Source organism: Rhinichthys klamathensis, unplaced genomic scaffold (genome assembly GCF_029890125.1).
Source record: "Rhinichthys klamathensis goyatoka isolate OS25496 unplaced genomic scaffold, OSU_Roscu_1.1 h1tg000076l_1, whole genome shotgun sequence".
NCBI lineage: Eukaryota > Metazoa > Chordata > Actinopteri > Cypriniformes > Leuciscidae > Rhinichthys > Rhinichthys klamathensis.
The window spans coordinates 3,293,125-3,313,135 of NW_026606618.1; the positions used below are offsets into that span (position 1 = coordinate 3,293,125).

Consider the following 20,011-nt stretch of genomic DNA (forward strand, 5'->3'; position numbering starts at 1 on the left):
AGTTAACATTCAAAGTGCTTTAGAGTACGGATTAGCATAAGGGTACGTTTTGGTGTTGAGGTAATGTTGGGGAGGGTTATAGAAGATTTTGGCCTCGGGGTTGGGAGGTAGAGGTGTGAGAAAGGTCTGTCCGTATGTGCAGTTTAACCTGATCTGGGCCATTATTGCAGGGTTTTTTGGGCTGGGAAATGAGATGAATAAGGGGGTAGGTGGGTGGGCTGGACAAGAGGAGGGTAGAGAGAATAAAGTCCTGAGGTGGAACTGATATGAATCTGTTCTTTGTTTCGTATCAGCGTTGGGCTGCTGTGCTGGGGGCCATATTTAGTGTTGTTTGGGGCCTGAGATGACAGGATTTTGGTGTCTAAGAAGAGGATTTCTGCCCCATACAGGGGGTTTTCCATCACACACAGGTCAGGGCAAAGAAGAAAGACCTTTATAATGGGAGAATAAGGGTGAGAATGAGTTTAAAGGCAGAAAGAATTGTGTACTGTTTGGTAAGGTTTCTGAATTTTTGTATGTCCAAAACTCTTTCGTTATTCATATTGCCTTCGAGCAAATTGTGCATGCTGTGAGAGAAATGTGTGTAATCTGGCTGCTTTGAAAGTACAAAGGTGATGAAGTCATGCTTTAGCTATACCTATAGAAGAATTCCAATGTTTGGTATTTGCTAAGGCCATGAATGTTGATGAAACCTGCAATGCTTCACATACTTCTACATTTTTCCTCTTCATTTATATTTTAAAATAATATGCACATTAGTACTATTTATTTAATAAGTACAGTGAAGGAATAACATAGTTGTGACATAATGTAATGATATTCCATTTCTTAAGTTTTGACTGGGGGGATCAACTCACAATTTAGCTAGTCTGACTAGTCTTCAGCTAGCTGATTTGAAGTCCTTCCTTTCCAGGACTTTCCGGTAATTTCATAGCACTCCATTAGAGAGGATCACCGCTTGCATTTTTGTGTCTCTCAGGTCATCGGCAGCCCACATTCCTCTCTCTTTTGACCTGATAAGTGTCTTTCTGTATCAGATAGCTGAGCGCTCCTCTCCCGGGAGCTGCATAAAGCCTGAGTGTGAACAGCCTCTACAGATTGTGTGTCTGCACCTGAACCTGATACCATTGGGTGAGAAAGTGTGGGATCTTACAGTTCAGAGAAGGCAACTTCTCGCTTTTGCAATGCATTGCTAGCTGGGCGAAGTAGCAGTAAAATTATATCCCAATATTATCAACCCTTTGATGATATTGAGTATATCTCTCTTATCATGTAGGCCTATTGATTTGTTCTAAAATGAATTGATTAAATTTTTTCCAGAAGAACCATTATTCCAGTGGATTCAAAGCATTTCATTTCGAAAGTAAAAGTACAGTAAAAATCTATTTCAAAATAATCAGGTGTGTTTTCTGCTCTGTTTTCACTAAATTAACAAAAACAATTATACTTATTTTTTCTTTTATATGCATACATTTAATAGTGAATAGAAATAAACAGTAATATTTACTTATGTTTTACTAAAACATTTTACTACATGAAAAATGCTTCCTGGGGACTGAACAGTTTTGAGTTGACCAACATTGAATCAGATTTCAGAATTGATTATATTTTTGACTATATGAACGGAATTACGGAAATGAATCATTGTGATATTCTGCATTTTCTGTAAAGCTGCTTTGAAACAATATATTGTGAAAAGCGCTATACAAATAAATTTGATTTGAATTGAATTGAACATTGATACTTAATTTCATATCACCAGCAAATAGGTATACCATCACAATAATTTCTGTAATGTCAGACAAGTACATTTTTGAGTAATTAAATTACTATTTTCTATTTCTATTAATTAGGGGTCAGGGTGTAACAGTTTTCGGTAAAAAATCGAACCAAACTGTTCTACACCCAAAGTTCGGCATGCACTTGCACCACGGTTAATCTCAAATCTGACGAGGCATCTATAATGACGCGTAAAACAGAGTTCTGCCAATGTATGCTTCTGTCGGTGCATGCGCTGTCCAATCATGCGCTGTTAATGTGTCAATCTATTTCTGACATAAAGGCCCAAGTACTTAATTTTCCTCATTCTGCTCCAGCTCGTGCAAAGTTGAGCATGAAAGCTTTTCAAAGTATACTATATTGGCCATGAGTGCTGAAAGATGCTTTCAAGTGGACTTTGTATTCAAGCACTCAAGTTTCTCGCACATGGGCTGTTGTATGTGCACCCTCCTAATTACATAAATTGCATATTAAGTATTAATATTACTAAAGTTACTTATAATTAAGTAACTGAACCTTGAGTATTTCGAACCATTACACACCTACCTTCTCATTTGAACAAATAACTACATTGCTGTAATATTTGGTGTTTAATCCAGATGTTTTTCATAAAACAACTTGAGAACAAACTGTCAAACTGCTCTGTGTCTTTGAGGGAAGGTTTATCATATGATCGGGCCGAGTGCCGAGGTCAGGGGTCGCTCTAACGGATGCTAGGAAAAGATTAATGCCTTCAGGTCATGCCATTGTCGTTAAGACAAGAATTACGCCAAGACCGTCCCTACAATCAAGACCAGGATTCATCAAGGTGGAGTCCCAGACAAAGTCCGAGATTTTAAGTCGACTGCTAGCTTGTCTACGTGGAATGTTAATTGTGGGATTAGAGCTCCAGCTTCGCCTCGGTCTCATCTCACTTTCAGCCAAACCACTGTTAAACATCTGAGGTTTTTGGTTTGACGTCCGCTGTTGCTTGTGGTTCTGATGTCACTCTGGAGAAATGTTCTCCTCGGCTTTAAGTTCAGACACTCGTGCTGTTGTTAAGGGTGTTTCTAAGACTTGATAAAAGCTTAACTGAAAGGGCTTGGTTCCTCAGTATATCAAGTTACTAACATTGGCTCAATGTTCACAAAGCCTGTTTTGTATGGTAATAATGCCCTTCAGAGCCATTAAAGCTTATCTGCAGGGACAGAGGGGGTTGCAATATTGAATAGGTCTGGGATTGTGGTGTACGAGAGGAGCAATGGTGGTGTCAAAAGATCCTTAACCTGCTATGCAGTGCTCAAACCATTTCAGATCAGGTGCTTAGAGCATGTTTACAAGAAACGTGCATTTCGGTGATCAGTAGACATGATGAAATGGTTTTGGAGATGTAAAAATGGGGCCATTATTCTGACTGAATGACCCAGTGCCTTTGCTTAGCGTGATTCATGTCACGGTAAAGGCACGCCAGGTTTAAAGCAAACACATGTGGCTTTCATTTGACACATAATTTAAGGCACGTCAAACATGCTGCTAAATTCTATACGGTAGCTCCGCTTATAACATCCAGCTTCCCCTGTGTCTCTGAACCATGATACCACTGGAACGATAACACTTTTAAAGCCCTTTGAGTGACACATCTCCTTGAATTGTCACTTTTCATTATGTCAAATTCTCCCCTTGGTAACAAGGGTCTGAAATTAACTCGAGTAACACAATCCTTCATGCTGTCCTTAGTTTGCAGTGCTTAAAAGGAATGTTCCATGGCGAAGCCTTATGTTAATAACCAAAGCAAATAAAAAGAGCTACAGGGCTTTCCTGTATTCAAACAGTAGAGCGTTGGCGCTTGCAACGCCAAGGTCATGAGTTCGATTCCCAGGGAAAGCAAGAACTGATAAGAATGTAAATGTGTACCTTGAAATGGAATGTAAGTCGCTTTGGATAAAAGCGTCTGCCAAATGCATAAATGTAAATGTAAATAACTTGGACTCGAATTTAAAGAAAATTCATTATTTTAAAGAACAATTGGTAAGACTTTACAATAAGGTTTTATTTGTTAACATTGGCTAACTACATTACATAAACTGACAGTGTAAATTACATCTAAAGCATTTATTAATCTTAGTAAATGTTAATTTCAACATTTTATTCAATGGACCTGAACTAACATGAACTAAGAATGAACACTTTGTATTTTTTTATTAACTAACATTACCAAAGATTAACAGATACTGTAACAAATGTATTGCTTATGTTAACTAATGGAACCTTATTGTCAAGTGTTACCGGAATTTTTTAAGTTAAAAGTAGAAATGTGAAGCTCATATTTATGTTTCGGCTCTTGAATTAATTATTCAGTAAAAAGAGTTAGTTTTGGATTTATATGTTGTCTAGATCATTTTTTTTGAGCTGAAAAATACTTTTAAAGTAAATGTATCTAGTTATGCATTACCGACATAATTAGCCTACTGTGAAGTATGCGTCAGTAATTTGTTGGATAGGTACATCACGTGTCATATAAACGTGACCTGGTTTAACAGCTTTACATGGTCGTCGAAGTAGAATAATTGGATTTAGATGTACTCATAAGGTCAGTTATAATGGTACATTAGTCTTGAAATTTTTTTTAACAATATTGAATGATGAATGACTTTTTTTTTAGAGTCGTTGAGTGATTTATTCATAAACATTGATGCATTTACACGTGATGTATTTTTGAGGGAGTCATTGAATCAACTCAGCTGATTCATTCAAGATACCAATTCATTCAGGGAAAAAAATACCACTACTGTGCGGAACAAACAAGAACTATGTGCAGAACAATAGAGGCACAAACAAAATAACACAATATTGTGCCTAAAATTCATGTTACTCAATTTCAACTTCCTTTTTATTGATTTATTTTATGAAACAATCTGACATTTTACTGTTTGTATCATTCCCCTGGTCTGTTTGGATGTCCTAAACAGATTATCAGTCTGCGTATTATTTGTAGGGATTTTTTTTAGCGACTCTTTCTGCAAGTTACATCGATTTTCCCCCCATTCAACAAGTGTCTTTGAAGCATTTGATAAACCTATTTGTTCAAAAGCACTGATCCATTCAGAACCAAAGCAAGTGATGTCTTTGTGAGTGAGTCATTGAATCAAACTGATTTATTCGAAACTGATTCAATTAGGAAAGAAACACAGCTAACTGTCCGCAACAACAATGGCAAGGATAACAAAATAACCTGCAAAAATGCTAGTTACTTAATGCTAGTTACTTTACTGAATTGTTGAATAAAAACAGAACCAGACTTAATAAATAATACTTATGTCACAAATGCTGTTGACTGAGTTGAACTAAAAACAGACCATATCAGAACTATAGGAGATGGTGGGATAATTCAACACATCTACATCAGAAAAGTCAATTAACTACGACTACGGCATTAATGTGCCTCTCTTTTGTAATAAGTCGTCAATAAGGATGACCTATAGGGCTAGAGGAGGGGGAAGTTGTAATGGGATGGGTGAAAAGCAGGGGGTTGTCTTGTCATTGGGACAGCAGGGTGGAGCTCCTACAGAGATGGACTGGGATAGACCCCTGATGGGCTCCTTTCAGGACTGAAGGAATGGGTGTGAAATGGTTGCGTCTGTGGAGCCCCATTTTGTCATATGCTTTGTGCAAGTATTGTGGTTGTTTTTTCTTTGACCATCCATTAATGGACCATATGATGAAATCGTTATTAGATATTTCACAAATTCACACAATCTCGAGCCATTAATGCAGAAATGGTCACTTTTTGGTGGTGCAAGACGTTTAGACTTCACTAGATTTGGATTAAACATATTTAATTAATTTCCTTGATTATTTGAATGCTTAAAATAAGTCCACTATGAGGCATAATACAATAATGAAATACAGAATGCAAATTAAGTCTTTGTTATATATTTGGTTTGTTTTGGTCTCTTGACTATAGTCCTATTTAAAAACCTGTTTAATGAAGCTGTTTAATGCAAAAGGAACTTGTATATTTGAACCATTTCAGCAAAGTTTCTTATAGATTCTTTAAATGAAGATGATTACGCTTTCTGTCTGCCAATGTTGAGCAGATGGCTCACATGGATGGAGGAATGTAACACCAAATATGAATTTAGCACCTGGTTGTTTTTCATCCTCCTGAAAGGTGGCGGCTGCTCTGAGTGTTCTCACACATGTCTCATAATCAGATGGCAGGGTGACAGTCATCTTTCAGAACCAGAGACGCAAAACTCGCCACCGCTCATGGTTTAATATCTGAGCTCAGGAAGAGCTTGATGTAATCTAGAGAGAGTCTCAGCACTTTAACCATTATCGAGAGCAATTTGGAAGCGAATCAAGTTACCTGAAGTGCTTGGAGAGAAGTAAGTGATAGAATATTATTTGTTCTTGTTGAAATACTGTTTTTAGTCTTTTTTCTAGTGCGCTTTGCCTCTTATTCAAGTTCTAACAACATTCATTTGCATTTGAAAAGCAAATAGCTTCTCTCTACAAGGTCAGAATGTGAAAAGCCTTGTTGGAAGTTTCTTGTCATTTTGAGGGAAGACGTCCTTCACCTGATTGACATATCGTGCCCAGTAGAGTTGTGGGAGGAAATGATATTCGGAGAGGGAGTGCGTTGGTGTTGTATTTCGTATAGGAGATGCTTTGTTTGTACATGCATGGAGAAGAACGCCGGGTTGTGGATGAAGTTGGTGTGTGTGGAAATAAATATTGTAGCTAGCTAGCTGATTTGATTAGGCTATATAAATTAACAGCTTGGCATAAAAGAAAGGGTTGCAACTAATGATTATTTTGATAATCAACTAATCTAATTAGGATTTATTGACTATTCAGGTGATTAATGAAACAATCAACAGATTTTAAGTCTTTTTTTAAGTCAAGATTACAAGATGAAGTATCCATCTTTTGAAAATACTTTTAATAAACCTATTAATAATTATGGCCAACCTACTTCAACAAAAAAAAGTAACTTTTTCACATTTTTGTTTCCTTAAAAAGGTTAAAATATGTATTCCTAAAATTATTAAAATCTTAAAAAGCAATATAATTTTTTTAAATATAATTTAAATATAATATAATAAATATATATATATATACTTTTAGATATACTTATATTTTTATTTAAAATAGTGCTATCTTTATTATCAGTAGCCTAACTTTTGCATTGGAAGCCCTAATCATGTTTTGGTGAATCATGTAAAAGTCATATAATTATGAATTATAAGTCAAAAGTATGGCATACTAAGTTATAATTATGACATAAAAGGTCAAATTTATGACAGTCAACATTGACAAAAAGTAAAAATTGACAAATTCATAGTTATGACTTTTTATATATCACTTAGTATTTCATAATTTCATAATTATGATTTACCATGACTGAACAGAAGTACAGTAACTTTCCAATAACATATTGTCTATTATTCTGTATTTTCACATAAATTGCTTATAGTATTTGACATTTAGAATGTAAATACATTTTGCCACTCCTATGAGCAAATCTCAAGCTATAGATTAGTTTGCTGAGTATTTATATTTGTTTGCTGAGTAATTAGCAGGATAGATTTGAACCTGAATCCATATCACGGCATGGATGGCTCTGTGAATTTGTTTTCTAATAATCAAATTTAGTTTAATTACTTGTAAACTTCAGTTCAGACTCCTAGACTTGAATATTCAAGTCAACAACCATCACAGTGTGTCTCACTGGAATGTTCCAGAATAAGCATGAGTGACCTGCTGAGGAAAACAAACCCTGATATTAGTCATAAAAAATTCATAATTGCACAATCTCCCCCGGTGAACGAAAAGCAGCCACAGATTAACGCTCTCAATGCTCAGTTCTCCACTGGAAGCAGTAAAAATCCAACTCATTAATGTTGCTTTTCATGAACAAAGGCTGCTAATTAGAGGTGGCAACTGCATTGAGGAACTGAGTGAACGAGCTAATGACAGAGAGCGTAATAATAATAATAATAATAATTCATTACATTTATATAGCGCTTTTCTAGGCACTCAAAGCGCTTCACATGGAAGGGGGAATCTCCTCAACCACCACCAATGTGCAGCATCCACTTGGATGATGCGACGGCAGCCATAGTGCGCCAGAACGCTCACCACACACCAGCTTACTGGTGGAGAGGAGACAGAGTGATGAAGCCAATCAGTGTATATATATATATGGGGATGATTAGGAGGCCATGATGGACAGAGGCCACTGGGCAAATTTGGCCAGGATGCCGGGGTTACACCCCTACTCTTTCGAAAGACATCCTGGGATTTTTAATGACCACAGAGAGTCAGGACCTCGGTTTAACGTCTCATCCGAAGGACGGTGCTCTTTGACAGTATAGTGTCCCCGTCACTACACTGGGGCGTTAGGACCCACACAGACCACAGGTGAGCACCCCCTGCTGGCCTCACTAACACCTCTTCCAGCAGCAACCTGGTTTTCTCAGAAGGTCTCCCATCCAGGTACTAACCAGGCTCAGCCCTGCTTAGCTTCAGTGGGCAACCAGTCTTGGGCTACAGGGTGATATGGCTGCTGCGTAGGGAAGGCGGCCCTCAGACAGGGTGACCTTAGTGTGGCCTGCGGGTGAAGAATGGGGAGAAAAACCTCCGCAGGAACGTGTTTCATACTGTCCATCACACAAATGGATCATGCAAACCTTTTGTTTCGTTTAAAAGACGCTTAAAATTCAGTAAGATTGTTGATTTGATGACACTGACAATATTGGATGAGAACAAAACGCGAGCTGAAAAATTACACTATTGTCTTCTGTAGAGCTGCTTATAGCTGAAATTTAACTCGTTTTATAATTGATGATATTTACAGTTATTGAACTGAACTGAATCAACAATGAACTGACTTGAGCTGAATAACGACTCTATTGTCTTCTGTAGAGCTGCTTATAACAGAATTGAACTTGTTTCATAATTGAACTTTACACAGTTATTGAACTGAACTGAATCAACAATGAACTGACTTGAGTTCAATAATGACACTATTGTCTTTTTACAGCAGAATTTTAATTTGTCTCATATTTGATGGTTTCCATCATTTATTCTGTTTATTACAAGCTGCTTTGAAACGATCTGTATTTTATAAAGAGCTATATAAATAAAGTTGACTTCACTCTTCCTTTTAGATCAAGAATGCTGAAGACACGATGGATCCCCTAGTTCATCTGAGCCCGTTGAGAGTCCGCATCTCTGCTCTCCCGCACCACACGCGCCCACCTCGTCCCTGGGCACCCAAGCCTGTGCCGTTTTCCTTCTCCAGCAAGCTTCAGTAGACTTTTCACACCGACACACGGGAGAAAGGTAAACCCTTCCTGTGTAAATATGACTGGATGGAGGTCTCAGTGGCGTCTGGTCCTACTGAACTCGCTGACATGTGGCCTGGAGATCTGCGTGGCAGCTGGGATCACCTACGTGCCGCCTCTGCTGCTGGAAGCTGGCGTGGAGGAACAGTATATGACGATGGTTTTAGGTAAGGCTTCATCTTAACTGTGGAATGTCAATCCAATGTTTAAACCAAGGGCTGCGCTGTATATAGCAAGTCAAGGTTGTTTCCCATTAAGGAGTTGATCCTATAATGGGGGTCATTATCATAATTACTGGCTAAATCACTCGCTGCCTCATCCAGGTGGTAATCGGGTGCTAATTGGAAGGCACCGGGCTGCAGGAAGAGGCCCAGAGGCTCTAGGGGTCAGCAGCTGTATGGATGCTTGTATAGTTTTACTGCATCCTGTTAAAATTCTGTAGGACTTTCCTCTGGACTTTCAGCAGATAATATAGTCATCATGGGCTGCCCCAGAGTCAGTCGAATGAGTTATTTAAATGCGCACATTTTCCATTTCTCCTAATTCTTGAGATGCATTTTCAAAAATGTCACTTTGGTAATCAATTGGAACCTTTTAAAAAAACAAGTAGATGAAGCTCTACTCTTCAGTGGTCTTTATTTTATTTTTTTGAGCCATGCTTTTTAAATAAAAAAAATATAATATATTAATAAAAAATATAGATTATATATATATTATATAAATAATTATTATTAGTTTAAATCTTTATACACTACCGTTCAAAAGTTTGGGTCAGTAAATATTTTTTGGATGCTTTTATTCAGCAAGGATGTCATTAAATAGATCAAATGTGACTAAATACATTATTCTGTGTGTATATACAGATTTTTTTCCCTCTTTTTGAAAGAAATTAATACTTTTATTATCAAGGACGCATCGATTGGTCAAAAGTAAAGACATTTATAATGTTATAAAAGATATAAATTTCAAATAAATGCTGTTCTTTTGAACTTTCTATTCATTCAAAAAATCCTGAAAAAAATATATTGGTTTCCAAAAATATTAAGAAACTGATTTTAACATTGATATTAATAAGAAATGTTTCTTGAGCAGCAAATCAGCATATTAGAATGATTTCTGAAGAATCATGTGACATTGAAGACTGGAGTAACCACAAGGAGTAAATTACATTTCAAAATAAATTAAACTAGATAACCGTTATCTTAACTGTTAATTAAATTAGATAACTGTTATATTAATTTGTAATAATATTTCACAATATTACAGTTTTTACTGTATTTTTGATCAAATAATTGCAACCTTGATGAGTCAAAGAGATGTTTTTAAAAAACAATGAAAACTTTTTTAACAGTATTGTATGTAATATATTAATTACAAATATTTGTATCTATTTTTATAATATATAATATATTCATTTTTTAGATGTACTACTCGGCCATGGCGTGGAACAATTTAATTTGTGTCAAGAGAATCATGTGTTTTTGTCCACTAGAGACAGTGTCCAGGAGAAATTTGTTTAAATACAGCGAGGTGCGTGATTGTTTTTGTTCTTTTTGTCCTAGAACAACCAGACCTACAAGTCTAAATATTTGGCCTCTGTGTTTGAGATTTTTCAACGTGCCATATGCATTACAGATGCATTATTTTGTGCCCACAAATGGCTTCCACATGGCTTTTGCTGTAAATGAATCTCTCTCCAAGACTATTAGCCTTGCAACCAAAACAGAAGGAAAGCAGTTCACAAACGTGCATGTGGTTACTTCACACCAGACAGACAGAAGATATTTGGTGTGTTAATACATACTCCACACCGCTCTCTTTGTCAACAGCTGCAGTGGAAAGCAAAGAAAGATCCTTTGTGCTCATTTCCATTCACAAGCTTTATAAACTTATAATGTCGTTGTCATTAAGTGCTTTCAAAACCACCAAAAGGCCATTGCTGCTCATTTGGAGAAATTTCATGTGTGGTTGTATGTGATTCCAGAGGTTTTGCTGAACTGGTTCTTAACGAAGTGGGTTTTGGAGGCATTTTATTAATTTTCTTGTTATGGTGACCTGAGAAATACATGCCTTAGTCTGAGCTTTTTGGACCAGTTTAATGGTCATGTGTTCAGTTGTTTTGAGACCTCTTTTTAAACTAACAGTGCATTAAATGTGTACATTTTTCTCTTGAAATTAAACCCATGACCTTGCTGTTGTTAAAGCCACGCTTTTCCATTTGAGCTACAGGAACAATTAGAATGACTATAATGAATTGCACTGTGTAGTATATAAAAGAGTAACGTGATTAATTGTCTCAAACTGTCGCAAACAGCACAAAGGCACCTTTAAAAGGAAGCCCACTCGCCCTCCACTTTGGGAAAAACAGCATGTGTTGACTTACAGACACTGTTGACCGACATTGTTAAATAAACCTTTTTATAGGCACTTTCCTTGGCTGTTTCACTTCCATGGTTTCTCTTCGACTGTATTCCTCACATGGTTTGTCAATACCTGCTCAATGCCTTAAAAAGTGGTTGGCTTAAAATGTGGTGTAATATTCCTCACCTGCTTCCACTTTCCGCTTTAAATGGAAATGTTCTCTTGCGGAAATGTGATGTGTGTGAGTTTCACTTATTTGCAAACGTTATAATCACCATGACTCACCATAAAATTACACTGCCGTTCAAAATTTGAGGTCAGTAAGATAAAAAAAAAGAAAAAAGAATTAATACTTTTTTCCGCAAGAACACGTTAAATTGATCAAATGTGACAGTAAATACATTTATAGATAGATTTCTATTTCAAATAAATGTTCTATTCATCAGAGAATCCTGAAAAAATTTTTCATGAGCAGGAAATCAGCATATTAGAATGATTTCTGAAGGATCATGTGACACTGAAGACTGGAGTAATGATGCTTGTTGACAAATTCAGCAGGAATAAATTACATTTATATGGTCAATTAAGTTGTGGTAACATTTCACAATATTACTGTTTTTACTGTATTTTTGATCAAATAAATGCAGCCTTGGTGAGCATAAGAAACTTCTTTCAAAAATCTTAAGGACCCCAAACTTTTGATCACTAGTGTATATATGAATTTTAGAGTACACTGTTAAAAAAGTCCAGTTGAATTTGTTTCAGGCATTTTGGTGTCTGTAGACTTTACACATATATTAACATGCACATCATAAAATCAAATAAAAAACACCATACAGATTATAACAATAACAAAAATAGTAAGAAACAAAACTATTTAGGCATAAATAAGGGATAACCAAATGCAAACCATCATGCAAAGACGTCTGGGAATGTCCTTTTAGTTTTTTTCATGCGTTATTCAAGTATGTGTTTTGTAAATTCTAAGGTCATTTGTACTTAATTAAAACTTAACTTAATTTTAATTTACAGTAGTCATTTTATTTAGTAATGCATTGTCCTGTTAAATGTAATATAATTTGTCAATTAGTTCTTAGATTTTTACATTGCTTTATCATTAAACTAGCTAACATTTTTACAGTGTGCAGTGTGTAAATGGACTCTTAACTTTTAATTGCATGTTCAGGGCATCTTTGCACCACGCACTTGAATAAAAATAGCTCCTGAAGATCGAGACATGAATCAAAATGGGAATCTGTGCCAAATCAGTGGAGTGAGTCATCTTGAGTCATCCATATAGGGGTGGTGATGGCGCAGTGGATAAGACACATGCCTTTGGTGTGAGAGACCTGGGTTCGAATCCACTGTGAGACACCAATGTGTCCCTGAGCAAGACACTTAACCCCTAGTTGCTCCAGAGGCGTGCGACCTTCTGACATATATAGCAATTGTAAGTCGCTTTGGATAAAAGCGTCAGCTAAATGAATAAATGTAAATGTAAAAATGTAAATCTTCTTTAATTAGAAAAGCTGTGACGAGGAAGCTGGGCCAGAGATTGGTCACCTTAAACTACAGGCAGCTTTAGCAGGCTTAAGACCAAGCCCAGAGATGAAGGAATGGAGGCCACAGCTGTGTTGTTTCCAGTGACTATTTCTCTTTTAGTTGAAGGCGAGAAACTGCAGGCAAATCATTATTTTTTCATGCACTGGTCAATTGTGAGATTTTGGGCTATTTGGCTTTTCATAAGAGGTTTCAAAAGGTTTTTTTTTGTTTGTGTTTTGCAGTGATTCCGTTTTTAGATCCCCCAATGAACCGTTTAGTTAACACTTCTTAAAAAACTTTTTTTTTTTAGTGTGAAGAACTTTTTTAAAATATAAAGAAACTTTTATGCATTGAAAAGGTTCCATGGATGTTAAATGTTCTTAATTGAACAATCAATGCCAATTAAGAACCTTTATTTTTAAGAGTGTAATGGAAAGAAAATTGACACAAATTGACTTTAAAGTTTTTTTTATTCTACTTCATCTATTTTGCATCTGTAGATTTCAATTACACTACATATCTTTAAAAGCCATTTCTCAAAAATGAGTTGTTTTGCTCATGTACAGAGCCAGAAATCTCCAATTCAGTAGCACTTATACCAAACTTTTACAGTTGTATTCCTATCTACATTCTGATGGTTTTACATAGGGGGTTGTTCATATATAATTCCGGTACTTTTTATTCCTAAAAACATGGTGAAAATGTATTTGGTTTTAAACCTGGTTTTATCCAATGCTCAGATTTCTGTTCTGGAAATATTCACCTTGGGTGTCTTGCTTTAATACTCATATGACATTTTTTTAGGTATTGGACCTGTTCTGGGACTTCTCTTCATCCCCCTGATTGGCTCAGCCAGCGATCACTGCAACAGTAGCTACGGCCGGCGTCGACCCTTCATATGGCTGCTGTCGTTGGGAGTTCTCATAGCCCTTTTGATCATACCACATGCTGACGTTTTGGCCGCCAACCTGAGCTGGGGTAGCACCCGCCGCAACCAGGCTCTCCAGGTGGGCCTGCTCATCCTAGGCGTGGGCCTTTTAGACTTCTGCGGGCAGGTGTGCTTTACACCACTGGAGGCGTTACTCTCGGACCTCTACCGCGAACAGGACGACTGCGGACAGGCTTTCGCCATGTTCTCCTTTATGGTTAGCCTTGGAGGTTGCGTGGGCTACCTGCTACCCGCCCTGGACTGGAGCGGTGGGCTCCTGTCCTTCTACCTGGGTGGTCAGGCTGAGTGCTTGTTCTCCCTCCTCATCCTCATCTTCGTGGTCAGCGTGTTAGTCACCATGAAAGTATCAGAGGAACCCTCGTCCACCATGGAACCGGGACCGTCGGAGCCCGGGCGGTGTTTTCCGCGCTCGTGCTGCTATCTGTTTCAGTGTAAGCTGCGGGTTCTTAAGTCTGGCCCGCTCATGTGCCTGCTGAGGACTTGCTGGTCCATGACACCGGTCATTTATCGCAGCTACTGCCACGTGCCGCGCGTCATGCGACAGCTGTGTTTGGCGCAGCTCTGCAGCTGGATGGGTGTCATGTCCTTCATGCTCTTCTACACAGATTTCGTCGGCGAGGGACTGTACGAAGGAGTTCCCAGCGCTGCTCCGGGAACCGCTCTCCGGCAACGTTATGATGAAGGCGAGTAAGACTTAGTCAACATAAAATCAAAATCAACCCTATTTACTTTCTTAAGGCACATTTCTGGTCTTTATTGTAAGCGATTCATTACAGTGATTCATCTTTTTTCACTAATGTAATTTAGCCAGGCTATTGTTATAGTTAGAAAAAAAAAAGAAATGCTCCATAATTGGTGTGCTTGTTTGTAGGGCTGCACATTTTGGCCAAAAATTGTGATTAATAGCACATTTTCCAGAAAATAAGTCACACCTGACTTTAAATTGCACTGGGTCAAAATTGCATTGTTGAGAGAAAATGACATTAAGAAATAATGTATACCGTTAAATAAAATGAAACGTTTACAAACATTATAAACACTATAAACATGTTTAAGATGGTAAAAAATAACTATTTGTTTTGTCATGATGTTGCATTTTAAGCAGTTCATTACTTGATACCCCAAGAGATTAATGGTATTTATTTCAGATTGCTCTCCGACTCATGCGTCATACATTCCTACTCAAGAGGCGTTTCTGTTAATGTTAAGGGAAAGGGACAATAACTAATAATGCATAATAATATACATTAATAGACCTTCAACTCATTTCACTGTCTGTCTATGGCCAAAAGGATTTTTTCCCTAGGGAATCATTTTCACTGTCCATGAACTTGTTTTCCTGGTATTGGTGGTCTTTAATTTCCGTCTTCTAGCCATATCGTCTCTCTCAAGACTGTGAACTTGTGTTCACCTCCACATGTGGCATCCGTCAGCTTTGTGCTTAAGTTTCCAGCAATGTTCATAAACACGAATGCATGTCCTTAGCTAGTCAACAACGGGCTTACAAAATCTACACCCATCTGGATGCCTCCCACTGAGCTTTGACACCAGCAGAACGCTCCTTTAGCAAAACATTTTGACAGATGTGGTCAAGATCAGTGTGCAAACAAATGAAGTCTGTCAGTGCAGTCGACCGCAAACTGTGTAACTGCACCATGTAACGAAAAATGTTTGAGATACTTGTTCAGTGAACATCTCGGCTCTCTGCAATTGTGTTTAAATGATCAATTCCTACTGTGAGGAAAGTTCCTGGGTTGTTTGAAGTACAACGCCAAAGCCTGCAAACACATGCCTTAGTCAACATCACTCGTAGGATTTATTCAAAGGAAGCATTCTCCATTATGCTCAAATGGTCAAAGCAAACCAAACCGTTTGAAATGACCTCATCTGTCAAATCTGCAAGGGCTGGGGAATGTTGTTTACCTGGACATGCAGTTGTTGAAAATAATGGTGCACACACTGAATTTAAAGTATAATAAAGGTCAGTTAACAATATTTGTAAGGAGTAATGATACACAATAACATTATTCTATAATTTATGATTATACACACACACACACACACACACAACATACATTATACTGACAAAAGTAACTTATTCTACAAACCCTAACCTAACAGTCTACTAATACTCTGAGACATGTAGTTGCAAAGTTACTTGTAGTTGTACTTGTAGATTAGAATGTCTAAAGTGGACTATCGAAATATAGTACTACCAAAACCTGTAATATTATTTTTTCACACACTCACGCACACACTACACTTTCAGTAGTTTGGGGGCATTACATTTTTTTCTTTAATGTTTTTGAAAGTAGTCTCTTAAGCTCACCAAGGCTGCATTTATTTTGATAAATAAAATGCAGTAAGAACACAGAAATATTGTGAAATATTATTACAATTTAAAATAATATATTTCTGTGATGGCAAAGCTGAATTTTCAGCATCATTATTAATCCAGTCTTCAGTGTTACATGATCCTTTAGAAATCATTCTATAATATGCTGATTTGGTGAACAAATAACAGTTCAAGCATATTTAAGCGGCAATATAAAAAAATTAATTGATTGTACAATGCTGCGAGTCACCAGTTAGAATCAAGTGCTGATTCTGAATCAATACTTTATTGATTCTAAATCAGAATTAAGTAGTTTCTATTGTGAAATTCTCTAATGTCACCTCTACAGGTATCCGTATGGGCAGCCTGGGCCTGTTCCTGCAGTGCGCTACCTCAACCTTCTTCTCGCTGGCCATGAGCAGGCTGGTGCGCCTCTTCGGGTCCAGGACGGTCTATCTGAGCAGCATGGTGTGTTTCACCATCTCTGCTCTGGTCATCTGCTTGTCCAAGAGTGTGTTGTTGGTCACAGCTATGTCGGCCCTGACTGGCTTTGCCTATGCAACGCTGCAGACACTGCCTTACACGCTCACCTGCCACTACCACAAAGAGAAAGAGGTAGGCATTAAATGCTTATATATATATATATAGCTTGTATAGAAAATACATATTCTGTATATAGAGTCAAAATATTTTTTTAAGTAGTTTCACAATATATTTTTTTATATTTTTAGAAAGGTCAGTTAGAATCCTATGGAAGCTTGTTTCCGCCACTGAATGAAAAATAAAAAAGGTAATTGCGACTTTTTATCTCACAATTCTGACTTTATTTCTCAGAATTGCGAGATGTAAAGTCAGAATTGCGAGATGTAAAGTCAGAATTGCGAGATATAAAGTCAGAATTGCGTGATATAAAATCGCACTTGCGTGTTATAAAGTCAGAATTGCGAGATATAAAGTCAGAATTGCGAGATATAAAGTCAGAATTGCGAGATATAAAGTCAGAATTGCGAGATATAAAGTCAGAATTGCGAGATATAAAGTCAGAATTGCGAGATATACAGTCAGAATTGTGAGATATAAAGTCAGAATTGCGTGATATAAAGTCGCAATTGCGTGTTATAAAGTCAGAATTGCATGATATAAAGTCGCAATTGCATGTTATAAAGTCAGAATTGCATGATATAAAGTCGAAATTGCGTGTTGTAAAGTCAGAATTGTGAGATATAAACTATTCTAAGGGGGAAAAAGTTAGTCTTTTTTCCCCCTTAGAATTGGCCTGACAACTCGTTTATATCTCACAATTCTGAGAAAAGATGTCGCAATTGCGAGATATAAACTCGCAATTATGTGTTATAAACTCGCAATTGTGAGAAAAAAAGTCAGAATTGTGAGATAAAAAGTCGCAATTCTGTCTTTTTTTCTCGCAATTGCGACTTTATTTCTCATAATTGCGACTTTTTATCTTGCAATTGCGACTTTATTTCTCATAATTGCGACTATATCTCGCAATTGCGACTTTATTTCTCAGAATTGCGACTTTATATCTTGCAATTGCGACTTTGTTTCTCACAATTCTGACTTCATATCTCGCAATTGTGAGATAAAAAGTCGCAATTATTTTTTAAAAAAATTTTTTCAGTGGCGAAAACAAGCTTCCATAGAATCCAGCTTGCAACATTTGCTGATATAATATTTAAAAAAATGTCAATTATAAAAATAGTATATACCTATATATATATATATATATATATATATATATAAAACTAAGACATTTTCCTTATCATTTATTGTCATCCTTGTATGGCGCCTATACAATTACAAGAAGCCCTAAAATAAAAGCTAGATATATTTGTCATATATGTGATGTCTCACTTGCTTCTCATCGCAGGTGTACATGCAAAACAGCAAAACCAAAAAAACGCACACAAATGGATTTACCATAACAAGGGATTCTGTTTGTCTGACACTAGACAATGGCCCTGGAGATCTCAACCACAAGAGTGGTGTTTCCAACGGGCATGCTCCTTACAATAGAGATAAACCAGAGTATTACCCACCTCTGCACAATCAGAATGGCCTGGAATCAGAGGATTTTGAGAAACGTGGAGTGGGACTAGACTTTGCCATTCTGGACAGCACCTTCCTTCTGTCTCAGGTCTTCCCTACCCTCTTCATGGGCATGATCGTCCAGTTCACAGAGTCCGTCACCGCGTATATCGCCTCCTCTGCCATATTTGGTGCAATTGGCATCTATTTTGCCACCCACATTATCTTTGACCAAAAGGACCTCAGAAGCTGAAGAAGCAGTAATCATGTGAGTCATTTCACAGTCGACCTTGTACCAAGCATCATCTTAAATGTTACTGACTAATCTACGGAGCCCCTAAAGGGACAGGGTGATTGGAGGAAAGCTTAGCATTCTCTTGCAAAACATTTGCATTCTCACAAACGCACATTTGCATTTGTGTTCGCTTGCTGACAAAACATTTGCGTTTTCTTGCAAAAGTATTGTATTCCCCCGAGAAATTTTGGGTTCACTCGCAAATGGATTGTGTTCCCCTGAGAAACTTTGGATTATCTCGCAAAACATTTGTGTTCGCTTGCTAAACATTTTCGTTCACTCGCAGAAGTGTGTTTGCGCACAAAAGGATTTTGTTCGCCTGAGAAGCTTTGCGTTCGCTCGCAAAACATTTGTTTGCTTGCTAAACATTTTCGTTCATTTACAAAACATTTGCGTTTTCTTGCAAAAGTATTGCGTTCCCCTTTGCATTCGCTCTCAAAAGCACCGAAATAGAAATATCTATTCTCAGAGGAACACTATACTTTTGCTAGAGAAACACAGTGTCTCTGGGGGAACGCAATACTTTTATGAAAGGTGGGAATGCAGTATTTTTGCAAGAGAACTAAAAAACATTTCATGTCCTCTTAGGGGCTACATACCTGACCAACCTTAGATACGTTTTCGCTTTTTCTAATGCAAGTCCTTTGTATGTACTGACTGATTGTTCTTTTCTTCATAGGTCATGTTTGCTATGAGGATAAATTGTGCTTTTTCAGATCTCTATAGGACCAATGGACACATGGACTTGATGTAATTCCTGTTGTGTTTTAAAGACTTTTTGTAAAGAAGTATTTTATTGTATATATATTTTTATATTGATAATATATATTTATATCCCTTTGGGAATTTTTTATGCAACCTGTTTTGGCGAGGTCTGTATTTATGTAGTATTCTAACCTTGTTGTTCTAACCTTGAACAAATGTGGCTTAATTTTTTTTAACCTGAAATTTTGGTCAGTAACCAAGACTTACAATATATTCATGTATACAATCTCAGTCTGGTGTTCAAAATGACAATCTGTGATACCTTTCTACAGGTGACTTTACACAGACCTAAGCTATTATGTGTTGCAAAGCATCATCAACAATATTAAAATGACATTTCTATGGTGTGACTGAGTTACATATGTTGCTTTTACAAAACTGTAACAGTTTCCTGTACTATATAAGTTATTTATCTGTAGGTACACTCACCATTGGCCAGAAACTGTGTATGTGGAGCCTTATTTGTGTGTGTAATGGGGTGTGACATTGTAAAAAGTGGTAAGATTCTCAGGATAGACGTGTCGTCCAGTTGAAAAACCATCTGTTCAACCACAGCACAATTAAATAATAAAAGAGGTACTGATTTTTTAATTGCTGAGAATATGAGA

At 37.1% G+C, this 20,011-nt stretch overlaps 1 protein-coding gene across 1 annotated transcript; it reads left to right on the forward strand.

Annotated features, from left to right (window-relative positions):
- The first annotated feature begins 320 nt into the window (after positions 1-320).
- slc45a3 (solute carrier family 45 member 3) lies at positions 321-18,768 on the forward strand. The gene is made up of 5 exons (XM_056251003.1): positions 321-410; positions 8,934-9,277; positions 13,818-14,645; positions 16,647-16,912; positions 18,186-18,768. The coding sequence occupies exons 2-5, from the start codon at positions 9,130-9,132 to the stop codon at positions 18,594-18,596; spliced, it is 1,653 nt and encodes a 550-aa protein (XP_056106978.1). The 5' UTR covers positions 321-410; positions 8,934-9,129; the 3' UTR covers positions 18,597-18,768.
- Positions 18,769-20,011: the final 1,243 nt, after the last annotated feature.